Source organism: Oreochromis aureus, linkage group 4 (genome assembly GCF_013358895.1).
Source record: "Oreochromis aureus strain Israel breed Guangdong linkage group 4, ZZ_aureus, whole genome shotgun sequence".
Classification (NCBI taxonomy): Eukaryota; Metazoa; Chordata; class Actinopteri; order Cichliformes; family Cichlidae; genus Oreochromis; species Oreochromis aureus.
The window spans coordinates 20,041,087-20,058,539 of NC_052945.1; the positions used below are offsets into that span (position 1 = coordinate 20,041,087).

The 17,453-nt window shown below is 41.7% G+C and overlaps 2 protein-coding genes across 6 annotated transcripts; one reads left to right on the plus strand and one right to left on the minus strand.

Annotated features, from left to right (window-relative positions):
- Window positions 1-421: 421 nt before the first annotated feature.
- Window positions 422-7,568, minus strand: ankrd40 (ankyrin repeat domain 40). The gene is made up of 5 exons (XM_031751204.2): window positions 6,998-7,568; window positions 6,299-6,447; window positions 5,293-5,934; window positions 4,173-4,354; window positions 422-2,930 (listed from the first exon to the last, which is right to left on the minus strand). The coding sequence occupies exons 1-5, from the start codon at window positions 7,129-7,131 to the stop codon at window positions 2,787-2,789; spliced, it is 1,251 nt and encodes a 416-aa protein (XP_031607064.1). The 5' UTR covers window positions 7,132-7,568; the 3' UTR covers window positions 422-2,786.
- A 1,818-nt stretch (window positions 7,569-9,386) lies between these two features.
- On the plus strand, window positions 9,387-16,977 carry luc7l3 (LUC7-like 3 pre-mRNA splicing factor). Of its 5 annotated transcripts, XR_005612837.1 has the most exons (12): window positions 9,387-9,641; window positions 10,338-10,404; window positions 10,499-10,538; window positions 10,632-10,776; window positions 10,940-11,014; window positions 11,994-12,098; window positions 12,394-12,555; window positions 12,708-13,117; window positions 13,298-13,488; window positions 14,414-14,628; window positions 14,838-14,958; window positions 16,278-16,977. XR_005612837.1 is itself a non-coding variant. In XM_031751190.2 (11 exons), the coding sequence occupies exons 1-10, from the start codon at window positions 9,543-9,545 to the stop codon at window positions 14,593-14,595; spliced, it is 1,476 nt and encodes a 491-aa protein (XP_031607050.1). In that variant the 5' UTR covers window positions 9,387-9,542; the 3' UTR covers window positions 14,596-14,628; window positions 14,838-16,977. The 5 variants fall into 5 exon arrangements, 3 of the variants coding, with proteins under 3 accessions (XP_031607050.1, XP_031607051.1, XP_039467183.1); XR_005612836.1 differs by having other exon boundaries at window positions 14,414-14,958; XM_031751190.2 differs by having other exon boundaries at window positions 14,838-16,977.
- Window positions 16,978-17,453: the final 476 nt, after the last annotated feature.

A 17,453-nucleotide genomic window follows, 5' to 3' on the forward strand; every position in this document is an offset into this window, starting at 1 on the left:
AACTCCTTGATTCCTGACTGGCTGATTGATGTATGCAAGCTATGAGCAATGTGATGACACTATGAGAATCATCTTATCAAATGTACCTTGGTAAGAGTTTAATTTACTTCCCTGTGGTTTTATTATACTTAGATTTGGGTTTGTATAGCTAACAACCTACAAATGGAAAAATATTCTGATGTTTATTAGAATCAACGTTTAGGCTGTAATACAAACAGTATCTCTATGACTGCAGTGAACTCAAAGAAATTTAGAAAAATCTGTAGATTATCACACTAGTCCGTCTACATGTGGCTCTTCTTGTATTTTCTCATGTGTGCCCTCTTCTGGTTGTCACCTGAAACACATTTCATTTCAGTTAAATCTGCAACACAACACATGTAAAAGGAAAAGAGTTCAGTGTAGATATTCAAACAATTAGTCAGATGGAGATATGCCATGCTTTATCAAAGAACATACAGGTCATCAGAAACAAAAAACAAAAAAAAAAATTAAACAGTGCCCAAGATTAATTCTACAAGTACACAGGACGTACTGTATATAAAAATATCAGACTCTGAATGCATAGGTTAAGTCAAACTGCTTTTTCTAGAACAATAAGCAACCCAACAAATACAACGTTAGTCATCCGCTTCCCACAGAATCAAAGACGACTCCATAAAAACCGACTGCAAACATGCTGCTCTCATTCACCGGGGCGCAAACCGTCCCCACTTTCTCAACCGAGCTCCTGCCTGACACACGTGGCACAACTTCACTTAATAAAGCATTTTAAAATAGTTTGGAACATAAACTAAGCACTCCGTCTACCTCCTTTCACCTTCAAGAAAACCTCTGAAACACCTTCCTCCTCCCCACACATTGCACTTAGCTTCAGCATCACAGCACTCCACCCACCACTTTGTTGAACTCCTCCGAGACAGACTTTTTTTTTGACACGTAAACAACAGGCCTAGCTGGTTTAAAACATACATACAAATTAATTAAAAAATATAAAACATATAAATACAGTAAGAGCTTCAGGTAATACAGTTGAACAGTAAACAGTTACCACTGGGTAAGAAACTGATTGCAGGACATGAGCGGCGTCCGCCAGCACTGCTTAAAAGAAACGAACCCCAGCATCGTGAATTAAAGGATTATGTGTCGATGAAAGCAGCATAAACATTACCATCTAACACGACGTGGCTGTGCCTCTTCACCAGTTTAACAATTAGCTTTCCTATTAGTGTTAATCGTCAACTAACATTACTTTGATTTTTTTGTTGTGTATTTAAATTTTTAAAAGGACTTACTAGCACTAGACTGGCCTTGCTGGTAGAACTAAAGCCATACATTTATACTCCTCCTGTCTTTACTAAAAAAAAAAAAAATCTAGTCACCATATACGAGTTTAGGTTTGAATTGAAGTGACAGTGCTGTTTGTAATATTATTTTCGCAACAAGGAAGCGCTGAATCATAAAAAACAAACACCGTCAGGTCCTTAGCAGTCTCCTGTTTCATTCCTGGAGTTGAATATCGGTCGAGGATGCCTTCTTTTATGTGGTTAGCATCTTTGCTGGCTAGATTCGTTTTTGGTTTCAATCCTAACACATTTAAACATATGGACAACAACTGAATACATTCGAACTCATGGAAAAACGAAACGGAGAGTCATAAGCAACGTCTGCTGGGACTCGAGCCTCATCAGCCTAAAGCGTTATTCATGGTCTTGCTTTATTAGTATTAGTGTAATTGTAAATTAAATATGAACCCTTCACAGTTGACGATAAGTTTTATAGTGACGAAACATATTAACATACCCTGCAAAGCAAAAGTGATATTTGTTTAAAAAGAAAAAGGAAAAAAAAAAAAAGGGGGGGTCAGTTTCAAGTGGCTGCAGTTTTATCTCCAACATTTAAGTCTTACGTGAATAAACAAACATAACTAGATCTTCCTTTACCACAGTGTACAACTGAATGGTTTCACTATGCAAGGAAACGAGTACTCCTGCTCAAACGTGTCCATCCTTGTGGGAAAGAGATTAAAGCGTCATCTCTGCTATCGTCTAATACAAGTAAAATTAGTCCAGCGATACTTCAAATGTCACCTGTTGTGAGATTAAATCCACCTTGAGAATTAGGCCAACAGCAGACACACTGCAGGAAAAAAAAAACCCAGACAGTTTTTTGCCTACAGCATATATGAAAGTGTGTACTAGAGCCAGTATGTGTGATATCACTCAACAGGTCACGTCCACTGTGCTGCGCCTGGTCCTGTTCTGTTGACTTGATTATCTTATCAGTTAGAGTTATGCAAATCCTTCCTGTTGCCCTCTGCTCGCTGTCTTCTCAGACCACAGCCTGAACCAGTATAGAAACGTGTCCATATAAGGCTATTGCAGAATCCCGTTCAAGTCCAGCCCATAAGGAAGACAAGCCAGTGTCCTCCTCTGTTGTCCTACTGGAGCCTTGGCACAAAGTGCAGTGGGAGGAGAGAAAAGAGCTAAAGAGATGAGAGAGGTGCCCGAATACTTCTGCACGTCATTCAGGGCACCATGCATCAGTAATCGCTTAGAACTGGTTTGGGTACACAAAAGCAGCGTGAGGGTCAGAGGAGGACAGGAGGCAAACAATAAGCTACAGTCTGGGGAAAAAAAAAAAGATTCCCAGTTAGTTAAACTGGCAAAACACCAAAGCTGGACAAAACTATAACGAGGGACCTGGGCAGGCAACTAGTTATGGTTGCTTGAGGGTAGCTACAGAAGCCCATTGTAAGAAGGGGGACTTGCAGCTTTTTGGGAGCTTTAGTAGGTGAGTCGGGAGGCCTTCATGTTGTAGCAGGGTCTGTCTGTTAGGCCCCCAGACCCAGAGAAGAGGGACAGGCCTTCTGCTTTCTCCAACACGACCTCCAGCTCCTGAAAGTCCTGCAACCGAGCCACATCCTTGTCCTGGTCAGGAGACAGATAGTCGCATTTGAAATCGTCAACAAACACTACAGTTTCAGCAAGTTCAAGTTAAACCTTTTTTTCGTGGACATCCATAAAGTAGAGAGGACATGGATATGACCAAAGAAAATGGAATCACTGGATGATTTCACTCTAAACTAACACAGCAGCACAGAACTGTGTGTGTTGTTGCTGAGAGCATACCTCCTTACTGAAATCTACCACCCAGTGCACGTACCCCCCCCTCAATTATTTTTAAATATGAAGGTTTAACCAATCAAGAGACACAGACCTGAAATAGCTTACTTATGCCTTCAATAATTTTACGTAACTGATGTTTAGCTGCCTCGTGTAAAGCCCAAAGCTTCTTGTCTTTTTATGTCAGTGGAGTTCAGTTTGGGTCACCCTGGGGTTGGACTACAATACAGAGCCACTTTCAGCTACTTTGAGTTTTCACAGACTAAACAATGAATGGAAAGAGAAAACAAAATGAACCACTTGTTGCAGCGCTAGATGCTGCAGCTTTGTCTTTTGATATTCATTCTAATTTGATCAGGCAGTCATCATTTGGACATAAGAGAACATACAACACAGTGTACCGAGGGGGGTGGGAAGGTTTCAATGGAAAGTTCAAGTGGCTCACAAACTACAGATTAAGAGATTTAGAGAGTGTCACATGCATGAGTCAGACAGAGGAAAGCAGTGAGACTGAAAAGCTGAATTGTTTTGAATATATTCCTAACCTAACAGGACAGGTTGCATTGCTGTGCTAGGCAGATACTAAGCATGCATTATATACGACACGTCAGCCTGAGAGTGGCTTTGGTGCATTTTCATTAGGTGTGTATTTAGCACGAAATTACACAGTAGCAGAAGATGTCACACAGTCCTTGTAACAAAGGATATGGCAAACTATAATATTCACAACAACCTTTTGTTTAAAAGGTTTAAAGTTTCATAGAGGGAGGCCAATTTCTAACCACACAGACAGCAGACTAAATATACTCCACTTTGTCCCCTCCACTGAATTTGTTTGTAATACTATCCGTTCCATGCCCTCCTTTAAATGAGACCAAGAAATAATAATAAAGAGGAAAAAAAGCCTTTAAAATGGCTGAAATGGTCTTTCCACATCTAAGATAGTATGACAGAGAAAATCGGTCTCTTGTTCTCCATTGTGTGGACATGACACTGTACAATAACATCATCAGCCTACACAGAGTAAGCAGGCTTTTGTGTCCGTACCTTTCTCAGCATGGTGTTGGGCAGCTTGCGGATCTTCTCCACGTGCTCGGCGCTGATATCCAACTCACGGCAACAGACTCGTAGAAGGGAACGATAGGTGAGCTCCTGGCGGTCCAGCTCCACCTCAATGAAGTCGTTCTCCCGCGCATTGGGGTTCTGAATACGCACCTTCAGTACCAACTCTAGAGAGCGCGAACAACAGCAATACATCTTTACATTAACCACCAAAGTGTCACACAGGCACCAGGTGCATCTTGTCATTTTGGCTGTAAAATCATAAAATAATTATTTTCTTTCAGGAACCATTTGAACTTTCTCTACAGCTCAAAGTGGTTGAGAAGTTTTGGTAATCTCAAGCACACATGGTAACATGTAACCTGTGGAAACGCAAATATATGATTTTTCTGTCTGTGCTCAGACAGCAGCACCTTATGAATGCTTTGTACGACTATGAGAGACTGAATATTCTTTCTGAACAGTTCATTTACTGATCATTTAAAAAGTGAAAAGAAAGGGTCTGTTTAGTTTTTATGAAAGCACATTTATAAAGAAAGCATGCTGGTTATATTTTGTCATAAAGACCAGTTTCTGGTTTGACAGGTTGACGACATCATGCAGACAATTTAAGTTGTTATATCTGTGATATTATTAGTAACTCAGCTGCAAATATCCATATTGCCATGCCGCATGAAAGTTTTACTGTCAAAACATTCACCGACAAAGTGTCAAAGAGCCTGGTTCTTTCTTACCCCTGCTACGCCTGACACCAGAAGGTGTTTAGCAGTGTGCAGTAATTTAATGGGGCTCTGCTAGCTGCCAGGAAACCTCAAGGCAAAGGAGGAAGTCACTACTCTCAGCTAAGAAATCCTTACAGCATGCAGTTTCTAGAAAATAATCCATGCTGTTGGTTTTATATTTCTATTTGCATAAACATTAATCAAACAAGATGTATAAAAAGTAAACCGCACGTCATGTTTATTAGAAAAATGTGCTGATACTTGTGGTGCTGTACCTCGAAGCTTCAGAGTAAACCAGGGGAGTTGTTTCTTCCCACTTAATGTGTTTGAAATTGAGATAAACATTTCCTGTTATTTTAATCTTTAATTCTCAGTAAACCCACCTTGTACATTGACAGGGAAGGTGCTGGTGAAAAAGAAAGGCTGGAAGGCTGGCATGGCACCACCAGCCTGGCCGTAACTCAGCTGCTGCGGGATGGACTGCTGTCTGCTCACAGTTGGGTTTGTGCTTGCCACTGGGGCTTGGACCTGGCTCCCACCGTTGCTAGCCAAGCTGGGACTGGGTGAGGCCAGTGGAGGCGAACACACGGTGCCGTTGTGCACCACTGTGTGCGGGTAGTCGGCGTGGTTGACGAGGTGAGGCTCGACTGATAGGTCCATGGGCACCGTGCAGTTAACGACAGCGTGACTGTGGGAAGCAGCCGTGCTGGGTGAGACACCGTTCTGCTCGTTCACAGGGATGAACTCCCCAGTCTGGGCTTGGCTGTGGTTGATGGTGGGATTTGAGGAAGGAGCGGAGGCATCAAAGACGAGGCTCTGTGATTTCCGAGGAGGCTCGTGCGTTGGCGAAAGAGATGCCGAATCACTCTGCGTGTCTTCAGCGTGCTCTCCAGAACCGTTTTGTGTAAGGTGAATCACCTCTGACTTCTTGTCCATCTTGGAATACATAAAGGGCGGGTTAGACAGGTAGTTGGGGACGATTGGCAACTCGGGCTCCTTCACTTCAGGCACTTCCTCCACCTCAACTGTTGCAATAATGATCACAAAAGAGGGGGCATTATTTCCTGGAAACAGACTCGAAACAATAGCAAAGATTGCCGCAGATGTGTCAACACAAATGCCCAGTGTTATAACTGATTATAGATACACACTTCACTCACTCAATCGCACTTACACATTCATGCAGTACTTTTATCTATGCCTAAGCACTTCCTAACATTCACAGACTGATGGATGCCCAAGGAAGCTTCAGCATGCAGATCAGAGGAGCCGGTATCGATCCACTGATGCTACAGCTGGTGGACAACCCGCTCTACGGCCTGAGCCGTAACCAGCCCAGTTACACTGATGTGACACAGGGAGCAGCAGAGTGAGAAATGTTGACTTTACCTCCTAACAGTCTTTTGATCTCCGGCTTGGATGTCAGTTGTGACGCTAACTCATCCTTTGCTGTGAGGATGTCTTTGTCCGCTCCGCAACTGAGTAAGTAGGACACTATGTGCTTGTGATTCCTCTTGCATGCCCAGTGTAAGCACGTCCTGCAGGGATTATTGGAGAAACAAGACAATTTAGTGTTGTACAAAAAGAAAAGGAAAAATAATAACAGAAATATACTGTATCACTCAAGTGGTACCACCTCTCATTAAGCTGACTATAGTGTGTGGCACTGGCATACAAAATGGAAACATATAAATAATGTATATATTACTTTAAAACTTAACCAAAATCTCGATATGACTCTATTTGGTTCTTTATGGGTGCAAAGTAACTGATGATGGGCGCATGCGTGAAATTGTAATAATCAAAGGTGGGTTTGTGTTTCCGAACTCAATAATCAGGCTACAGGAAAGAGAAAAAGCTTGTGGTTGAAGCAGCCACTTTACTCAATACTTTGCTTGTTTGCTGGTTTTAAAGTAAAGCTAAAAGTGGCAGCGCTGGCTGATTAACAAGCCCTGCTTGGCGTAATAGGATAACGCTGAGCAGTGTTTTTAATCCCTGTAGCTCTGCTCTACAATGACTGCACTCAACTCCTGGCCGGCTGCAGTCGCGACCGAACAAATACTACTATAAATCGGTGAAAACACTTACCATCCGTTGATTTCGTTTTGTGAGTTGACATTAACCCCACTCTCCACTAACGCCCGCACTTCATCGATATCCCCGATGGCAGACGCCTCTCTCAGCTGCTCCTGTAGCTCTTTATCCAGCGAATTTGTGGACATTTTTGGTTCACACGGCTAGCGACGTGCGCTCATAGGACACGCAAAGGCCACGCGAATTATGTTGCCAATACTAATTAGCTAAATGTACTGGTAACCGCTAGCATTAGCTACCAGGCTAACCTTACCTACTGGCTAGCTCGACGAGGTGCTAGCTTATGGCAGCAAATCGCTTTGGTTATTTCAACTACGTGTTGACCGTCTCTGGCGTTCACACGTCAAGTCGTGTCCCCGCCGCGTGTTTCTGCTGTTAGTTCGCGTTACAGTGGCACCACATGCACTCGCTATAAACTCATTCAATCAAGCAGTAGTGTCAGAGCTCCGTCAATGCACTGCCAAAAACACCGCCGCCTCATCGGGGGGGCATCTTTAGATGTGACAACAGTGAGCACAAATGTTAGTTCCCCTCCGAGGAATCGCGTAGCCCGTGCGATTCCCCACGTAAATTGTGTGATACTGCCGTTGGCTGTCATGAATAAGGAAATAACTGGGAGATAAAAGTTCAAAATACTTCAACTGTTTTTGACTCACACGTGTTGCAGGCAAGCTGGAATAAACCTCCCTACACTTATAATAGCTACTCCAGAAAAACCTAAACAGCTGTTGATTATTTGTCCCAAGCACACCTGTTACTTTTGTTTTTATATCCATTTTAGTAAAGTTATAAATACTGGTTTTAAACTTGAAGTACATTTTTAAGCTGAATTTCCTCAGTGTGCCACTAGAGGGGAGCAAACACCCACGATACTACACTAACTTGAACTTTGGTGTAAGATACTCCAGGGATACTACAGCTGCAAGGCAGCAATTTTAAAGAATCACAGTTTCAGACTTTATGAGTGGCGAGGGGAATTGCAAGAAGACGAGAGGAACGAAGATAAGGAGTCTTAGTGGTAAAGTGAGTGAGTACAACTAAGTATTCAAAGGAAGAGGTTAACAAAGAAAAAGTAGACAAGAGTACTGGGAGGCTGGGTGTACAGCAAAGAGAAGTGGCAAAGGCTAATAGTGGATTGTATGTAAGGCTCTGGACACTAAGAACAGAGAACAGGAGTTGTATAAACCGGTTATGGTAAGAGATCAATGTGGAAAAGATGCATAGCAGTTTAGGGTGATTAAGGTTAGAGGTGGAAATGCACAAATGAGTGAAAAAAGTACGTTGAGAAGAGCGGAGGGCCGATCAAGAGGATTTCAGAATATTATTTAGTTTTCAGTGATATTAACTTTCTTAGCAGAAAACTAATATATGATATTTGAAATTATATTTGACAACAGCATAATAAAACTGTGAATTCTGTTTTGGCTCTGCCAGCCCAATAGTTTTAGTGGCCCCCATATGACTACCATATAAAACATTTTTGGGAGGCACCACTGGATGTAAGAAGATGCAATGCTTGCTCTGAGTGTTGCTGTAAAGGTGCATAGAAACTCAGAGGGAGTTGAAATGAGTTACTAGATGGTAGTAAAACCTGTTATGATGTATGGTTAAATGAAAGGAGAGGAGAGGAGACAAAGTTACAGTTCATAGATGGTGGACTGAAGGAGGACATGCAGAGGGTTGGTGTGACAGAGGAAAACCAAAACACATTGGGGACAATAACAGGAAATCTATGTGGACTTGCTTTAATAAATATTTGGTCAGCACTGAAGTCACAAAAGTATACATTTATTAATCATTTCTGGCAGTAATCGGATCTGGCAAAATCTGCATCACTGAGATAGATTTTGATGATGCCATAGCACTGCATCTGTGAAATATGCAGTCAGAAAGCTTCACGTGTGTTTGTTGTTATCAACATTCACTGAGTTTGAAGTTTTTAGTGTGACCGATGGGAACTGAGTAAAAGCAACAAGTAAACATTATATATTACAGTTTCAAATAAGGAGCCAATGCCAGTGGAAAATAACATTAGTTCATCTCTGAATGTCCTTGTGTGATATCCTCTGATGAGCCTTTTCATACACCACCACAATCTGGCTATTCAATGCAGCATTTGTCTTCAAGAACCTTAAAGAAGTCCAAACGCTTTTCTTTCCAAGCTCATCAGACTAATCTGAACTTGCTTCCGTTGTAAACTTTCAAAATAAAACAAAGCACAAACATACGCAGTGCCGCAACATCTATTTCTGATCAAAATACAAATAGAAATTACATATTTTGTCCGTTTTTGATCAATGGTAAAAGTTTGCAGCACTATACGGAGAACTGAATCCTGGACACAATGGTCAGACTAGTACTTCCGGTTCAGAGGCCGCGGGAGCAGCTCCTGGGCTGGTTGTACTCGGACTGCGAGCGGGCGTTGTTGTTACAAGGTCTGCCATTTTGATTAGAAGCACTTCGCGCAGCAGATGGTGTGAGTTAGGCCTTCTGGATATTATTGTAGTACTTTAAATTAAGGCTACATTCCCGCAGGAAAATGCTTTCTGCCGCCCAGTTACTCGACGAGTTGATGGGTCGAGATAGAAACTTGGCCCCTGACGAGAAGCGATCCAACGTACGGTGGGACGACGAGAGCGTAAGTTAGCATTCTAGCTACCATTAGCTTAGCTAGTTTTAAAACCTATTAACCGTGAGGTGTCCAAAATACGCGTGCATGGCGTGCGCGGTGGGTATCGGCTAGTTTAAGCAGTATGGTCTCCAAATTAAAATTTCTCGATTCACGCACAGAATCGATGGCGAAAAGCGGGCGGTTTGAGTCAGTGGTGCTTGAACACGCGTGTTAGCGAGATTAGCATCACGATTTGGTCATTCTTAAAAGGTTTCATAGGGCTCACTTCAGTTTTAGCAACTTGTTTTCTGGGTATAGTTGGGCTAATAGTTTAACTGTGTTAATACAAATGATTTCGATGTGCTAATGTGTGAAAGGACCTGCACATTACGTTCTCTAAAGGTTATGCTCTGCTTTATTGCATAAACTGGCATTGCGATGTCTGAAGACTTAATACGGTTACATACATGCTGCTTTGTATGTAATATTTAATATTAGTAATAAATACTGTTTTCCATGCTGTTGTGTTTTTGTTGCACTTGCAGTGTTGTGGGTATTTTTTGTGTTCTTAGTTCGAGCAGATATTGATTAGGTAAATTTGTACGACTACCACATTCATTTGCTTATAGTTGGTCTAACTAACATGCTGTCACTTAATCCAATGTGATCTACTATGGAGGCACAATTTACATAAAACTGTTTGATATGTTTTCTTTTATTAAGGTCTGTCGGTACTATTTGTGTGGCTTCTGCCCTGCTGAGTTATTCACAAACACCCGCTCTGACTTGGGTAAGTTGGGAACTTTGTATTCCCAAAATGTATTATAAACTGGACAAAGCCCTTGAGATTTGACAATAATATGTTTATTGTTTTGGGTTCCCAGGTCCATGTGAGAAAATCCATGATGAAAATCTTCGAAAAATGTAAGTTCTTATTGTGGCTTTTTTCTTTTTCTTTCCTTTTTTTTGGCTTGATATTTTACACATAATTAACCAATTCTGTGTCGTTATATCCAGGTATGAGAAAAGTTCTCGCTTCATGAAGGAGGGTTATGAGCGAGATTTCTTGCGCTATCTGCAGTCACTACTGGCGGAAGTGGAGCGGCGGATCCGCAGAGGGCATGCCCGGCTTGCACTTTCCCAGGCTCAGCAGAATGCAGGGGTTCGTGCTTTTATTTGAGAACATCATTCTCAAACTCCTCTGTGCATCTTCATGTTTTCTCGGACCACAGTGCAAGTTATGAATCTAAAAGAAAATAACATTACCTCTATGTTTCTGCTTAGGATGTATTGAACTTAATTGTACTCATGTATTCATTCTGCAGGGCCCTGGTCCATCAGGAAAGAATGAGGAGAAAGTCCAGGTTCTAACAGAGAAGATCGAAGACCTGGTTGTGCAGGTTTGCCCGAAATCTTTAAATTAGTAGTGTTTGAGGAAAAACTGAAAGATTTGAACGTGGGTTCTTGCATCAGGATATCTGATGGTCTCCTACAAGTTCTTCTTCTAATGCCTTGCTTTAGGGGCTGCCACAGTGGAACACCTGCCTTCCTCTGACCTTATTACTAGCATCCTCCCCTGTCACGCTAACTCTCTGCATGTCCTCCTCCTTTACATCCATAAGTCTTCCTTCCTGGTTTCTCCCAATGAATATTTCAACATCTTTAACTCTGCCTCCTTGAGCTCTAAACTGAGTTTAACTCATACATCATAGCAGGTGCGACTACCATCTGATAATCCTACCCCTTCACTGTAGCTGCTATCATTCTGTTACAAATCACCCCTGACACTCATTTCTACCCACACCTCCCTGTCCACACTCATGTCTTCACCTCTCTTGTGCGGTCTGCATTACTTCGGCTGGTTGATCACATATATTTAAACTCCTCTACTTTAACTACCTCTGCTACTCTGCAGCTTCACTGTTCCACCAAAATTTGTGAATTTAGAAGGTATGTGGACTGCATGGCTAACTGTACATGCATTTGAAAAGACTACATTGGAGTCTGATAAAGGCTGTCCTGTCAAGAGGTTCACTGCTACCCACACTTGTGCAGTTTCTCTTTAAAATAATTGAATAACAAACAAATGTAATTTGTGAAAGGAGATTTTGAACCCTTTGGGAAAATAAGGAAATGTGTTGCTGTTCACACTGATCTAAGTGTAAGCTGACTTCAGACTTGAAATCATTCAAATAGGAACAGCTACCTGTTGTGACCACAACTGTTTTTGTGCATGTACTCTAGACTGTATGACACTTCAGATGCTTTTTCCTGACTGTATTACAGATCGCACTATTTAAAATAAAACCACCTAAATTCTTATATCCACTCCATAAATCAAGTCGTGACATTGTAACATGGCTTTTTTCTTTTTGTCAGATTGAGGAACTGGGCTCTGAGGGCCGAGTGGAGGAGGCCCAGGGAATGATGAAACTGGTGGAGCAGCTGAAGGAGGAGAGGGAACTACTCAGCTCCACCCCCTCGGTGAGTCAGTTTACCCTGGGCTAATCAGCCTACAAACACAGCTTAAGATAGCATAACATGCACATCACCTACTATCAGACAGGTAACATAAGTTTAATTCCATTTCAAATACAAAAAATGAGTTTAAACTTAGCTGGTGAGCTAAAAGTTATTTTTTACTGTACCTGTATTTCTTATTAATACTCTCAAAGTAAAATCTGTGCGAGCTGGGCAGGCAGCTATGACGGAAATCAGAAATGTGTTCCTTATTGTTTGACTTGATGTCTAATCACAAATTTATGCCCTTTCAATCCAGACCATCGAGAGCTTTGCCGCCCAGGAGAAACAGATGGAAGTGTGTGAGGTGTGTGGGGCCTTCCTCATTGTGGGCGATGCACAGTCCCGAGTGGACGACCACTTGATGGGGAAGCAGCACATGGGCTACGCCAAGATCAAATCCACTGTAGAGGAGCTCAAGGTGACAGGATTGTGTCATTCTTGTATCTTGAACTTTTTACAAACTTGAGCTGCTTGAGAGAGTGTTTCAATTAGACCATGCTTGGTGTTACTGTTTAAAAATGTCTGCAAGTGTTAGAAATTATATATTGTGTAATGTTTTTGTATTCTTAGGAAAAACTGCGCCGTCGCTCTGAAGACCCTCAGGGTGAAAACCCAGCCCTCAAAAGAGAACGAGAAGAGCGGGAACGGGAGAGGGAGGAAAGGGAGAAAAAGCGCAAAGAGGGGGAAGAGAAGGAGAAGGAGCGCGAAAAAGAGCGAGAGAAGGAGAGGGAACGAGAGAGAGAGCGAGAGCGTGAAAGGGAGAGAGACAGAGAAAGAGAGAGGGAGAGAGAACGGGACAGAGAAAGAGACAGAGAGAGGGACAGGGAGAGAGACAGAGAGAGGGATAGGAGGGCACGTCGAAGCCACTCCGGCAGCCGCCATTCCAGTCGGGCATCGGACAGGAAACGGAGTAGATCCCGCGATCGCCGGAGGTCCAGGAGCAGAGACAAGGACAGGGACAGGGAACGCAAACGCAGCAGGTACGACTGACCAGACTGAGCGTTGCTCTTGGATTTACAGTCATGGAAATGTCACACACAAAGCAGAATCCAGTGAAATGTTACAATTTAAAACATGCGAGAAGACATATTTATAATTCTGAATGATTATTTTCTCAAACGTCATTTTAACCACATCACTTTTTCTCCCCTTTTCTGTAGGAGCCGGGACAGAGAGAGGAGACGCAGCCGTGAACGCTCCGACAGGAAACGCCGCTCCCGAAGTCGTGACAGGAGGAGATCGCGTAGCTCAGAGCGCAAATCTCACCGCCACCGCAGCCGTAGCCGCAGCAAGGACCGGGACAGGGATCGGGAAAAGGAGAGAGACAGAGAGCGGTCCTCAAAAGACAAAGGTACGGTCTGATTATTTTTGTGTTTGTTGCTTCCTCATCGTCCGCTGTCCTTCCAAACAATATATATTGAATACCATCCCTCCATTTATCTGTGCACTTCTACTTATCTAGTTCAGGGTTAAAATGGGGGGCTGGAGCCTGTTTCATACGGTGAAAGGCAGGGCCCACTATGGACAGGTCTATATCAGGAATGCCTTGAGGGAATTTCTTCAACACTGGCAAAAGCATTTTTTTATGTATCCAGGTAAAAGTCTCATTGAGATGGAGAAAAAAATCCTAGTGAGACTTTTGGCTGCTCTCAATGAGTCACAATGAGTAGCTCCACATATTTGATTTGGCAGATTTTTATGCTAGTTGTCTTACACCCGAAAGAAGTTTGTGTGTCCTCCATGGATCAAACCCCAGATTTTCTCCTTGTTAGGTGAATGTGTAAACCACTACATAACTTATTTAAAAAATGTATCAATATGAATTAAAAAGAAAACTATTGTAGTTTGAAATTATGTTACATAAAGCACTTCACACAAAACACATGTTATTTATCTTTTAGACTACATGAGCAGTAATTCTACAGTCTTCCTCTTTTGTCTGTTTGGGACAGTATTCCATAAATGAGTAGTAGGATTACTAATGCATAATATTCAGGCACAGATAATTTTGTTAATACCAATAAAGGGCAGTTTGTTTGGTGCTTACCCAGACAACCTGCTCACACAATCAAACTGTTCCCATAAGAGTTCCGCAGCAGTCTGTGCCCATAACAAATGAAAGAGGTGAACCAGAGCTCGACACAATCCCACTGAACATTTGTGCATCAACAAGCAACTGTTGAACTCTTTAATAAGACAGTTTTTACTGAGCTTGCTCATATATTTCTTTCTAATATGTGCAATGTTTTTTGTTTTTTTTTTTTTCTTTTCTTCAGACCGTAAGGGTACAGAGGAGAGGAGCAGCTCTAAGAAAGACAAGCACTCTGACGGAGATGCAGCCGCCATCAAGTCTTCTTCAGAAGCGGAACCGATGCAGACGGAGGCGGCTGCCTTCTCCCCTCTGCTAAACGGCCAGCAAGAGCTCCTCCATTCTGAAGGTGACACTCAGTCCAATTAAAACTGATCTGATAGGACCTCAGATCAGGCTCAGGTAAGTGCGTCCTCCTCCTCACACCTCCCCTGGCTCTCAACCCAACCCCCTCCACCCTCCCCTCTCACGTCCCCTCCCCTACCCACCTCTCCCATCTCCCTTTACCCACCCTCTCACCCCTGCTCTCCCACCCTGTTTATGTTCAGTTCACTGCCTATGATTTTGTCTTATGTACTATATGCAAATATCTTTATCCTGTTTTTGAATAGTGCATCATAAGTATGCACTGAAGATGAAGGACTAGGCCCGATGAATGAGAAGAAGGTAGAAATCATTCACACAAAGCCAAGAGGGAAAGGCCAGTGTAGTCCTGAGCAAACATGCCCAGAGGTACCCCTCGTTTTGTATCGGTTTTTGATCCTTATAGATGTATATTTGTCTTTGTGGACAAAATGGCAGAAAAAGTTAACCCATCCAGTCAAGATTTCCTGCCTGTATTTACTTGTTTCTTTTATTTATTTATTTTTATATTTATCTTTTTTTATTTTTAACTTTGAAGTAGCAAAATGTAATAATTGCTATTTGTTGCTGTAATAATCCATATAGGGAGGAAAACCAGTCACTGTGTGTGTACATGTTTCCATTTAAAAACCTTGGAGTTTTCTCCTGCTCATATGTAAACGCACAGCCTGAACAAACAGCCTTCGTCAGAGTTTTTTTTTTTTTTGTCACAAAGCTATTTATTTTGCCATATTTATAACTCAATTGCCATGGATTTGTTGTCCAGCGTACTGTGCCTGATGATGCCATGCCAGTGTGTGTTTGGGGGGTGTTAAAGCACCGGGGGGCCTAACGTAACCTAACTAACTGGAGGGTAGGGTTTATCGAATGAATTGCAGCTGACTTCCATACCTCACACAGCGTTGGTGTTGTGAGCGAGACCACATGAGAAAAGGGCAAATTAAAAATCATGGATACTCTCTGACTCTCAAACTGTGCAGGTACTCACCCCAGGTACTCCTTTCTCTACCCACATCCATTTCTGAATGCTGTTGCCTGTCAAAAAAAAAAAAAAAAAAAAAAGCAAATTGTGTACTTCTCCAGAACACGAACTTGAAAGCTTGATTGTGTGACATATATTTTTAATTGTGCCTTCTTTGTTTTCCTATTTGTTAACTTTCAAACATGTTTGGGGAGAATGTGCGATAGGATTGTCAGAGACACACAGATGCACAGACAGCCTGCCTCATATTCCTTTGCCAAATTGGAAACCATTGCTGATGTGTGCTTGGTGCTTTGGCTGTTTTAAAAATTTAATTTGCTCAGGTGTTTGTAATTTTACACTTAAAAAAGAACATATCAAGTGCATTTTCTCTTTGGCAAAGCAGATATTGTAGTTTTGACACTAAGTTCAGGTTTAGACTTGAGGCAGCTCTTGAAGAGCTTCTTTAAATTGCAAACTTGTGCAAAATGTACAGAAAACAAAATAATCTCAGGGAATTTTGGCCAAATGCAGTCAAGACTTCAAGTGTCTGTTGTGCTAGTAAATGGATAGCTTTGTGCATTATTAGCAGTGTCTCTTGAGGGAAATTTGACTTGTAAATGATTTTGTAAATTGTTGTTTGAGTGGCAGCAGTCGTTGCTACAAGCGGATGTTGTGGGACCCTGGCTAACATTGCATTTTGTGGACGTTTCTTTATGCTCAACAGGGGAAGCTGGAATATCTGGTTGAGGAAGAAGTTGAAGAGTGCACCCATCCCTACCCTGAACCTGATACTTCGCTGCTTAAAAACAAGGTGAACCACAAATGTGTAATAGCTTATTTAAAGAAACATGAAAATAAATTAAAACACATAAAATTGAGGAGAGAGGACAGAATGCATCGATTTTTCTTGTTCCATCATCTGTCCATCTTTTGGCTGGATAAGGATAGTTGTGGTTCATCTGTTTATCTGATTTTACTGGTCAAGATGTCAGCCAGACATCACTTAACAAACCAAACTTAGAGAAACTCTTTATGGATTTTTGTTTTTTATTTTGAAACTCTTTCCACATCCTCCGTGTTTCTTGGCATTTAGTGAAAATAAAATAAAATGAACAGTGCTTGTGGTTTGTATTGATTTGTCAGGTTCTACTTCACTTCCTGACCTCCTTTTTTTTTTTTTTTTTTTTTTTTTTTTTTTTAAAGTCAGTTGAAGCGTATGTACAGTGTTAGACCTTTTGAGACGAGCAGTGTCTTTTTTTCTCCTCTACTTTAGAGCTCATTTTGATCGCTCTTGTCCCAAAACTGTAAAATACTCTTGATTTAATTTTGATCAATTTTGGAGATTTAAGATTTGTTTCTTTTTTTGCCCTGCTTTTATTGTCCATGTTGTACCATGATGAATAAAAAGCAAAATCTTGTCAAGACTGTTTTGGGTGTTTTGTTTTTTGTCACCTTCCCCACCCCGGTCATTGAGACTGTCTTGTCTACAAGAGGTAGAGGCTCATCTCTAGTGGCACCTTGTTGGGTGTATGGGGAAAAAAAATACATGAATTTGGACATGGAAATAATGAAGTGATTATTTTATTTTCTTTGCTTTAATTCTTTGTTCTGTTATGAAAATATGTAGCATTAAAAAAAACGTATTTTCTTGCCTAAAAATACGGATCTTGGTTTATCTGTCAACTTACCTTCGTAATCTCAACAGTGGGCACTAGTGTGGAGACATATACACACAAAAACTAGTCCCGATTTACTGGCAGAGGTAAAAACAGACAAATGAACGGTATGCGAGCAGATGTGCTTTCACCACCAGTGCTGCAGTCTCATTAGCATGTTTGATCTGCAGAAATTCCCAAATATTTCTTCACTGATGGTTTTCCTAGTGAATTGTACCATCTGT

Excerpts from the sequence above, each read along its gene's own strand:
- ankrd40 (XM_031751204.2), bottom strand. The coding sequence starts at position 7,131 with ATGTCCACAAATTCGCTGGATAAAGAGCTACAGGAGCAGCTGAGAGAG. Across the intron at positions 6,448-6,997 it reads CAAAACGAAATCAACGGATG|GACGTGCTTACACTGGGCAT; the intron begins GTAAGTGTTTTC and ends TAATCCCTGCAG. Across the intron at positions 2,931-4,172 it reads CCAACACCATGCTGAGAAAG|GACAAGGATGTGGCTCGGTT; the intron begins GTACGGACACAA and ends TCTCCTGACCAG.
- luc7l3 (XM_039611249.1), top strand. The coding sequence starts at position 9,543 with ATGCTTTCTGCCGCCCAGTTACTCGACGAGTTGATGGGTCGAGATAGA. Across the intron at positions 9,642-10,337 it reads TACGGTGGGACGACGAGAGC|GTCTGTCGGTACTATTTGTG; the intron begins GTAAGTTAGCAT and ends TCTTTTATTAAG. Across the intron at positions 13,489-14,413 it reads GCGGTCCTCAAAAGACAAAG|ACCGTAAGGGTACAGAGGAG; the intron begins GTACGGTCTGAT and ends TCTTTTCTTCAG.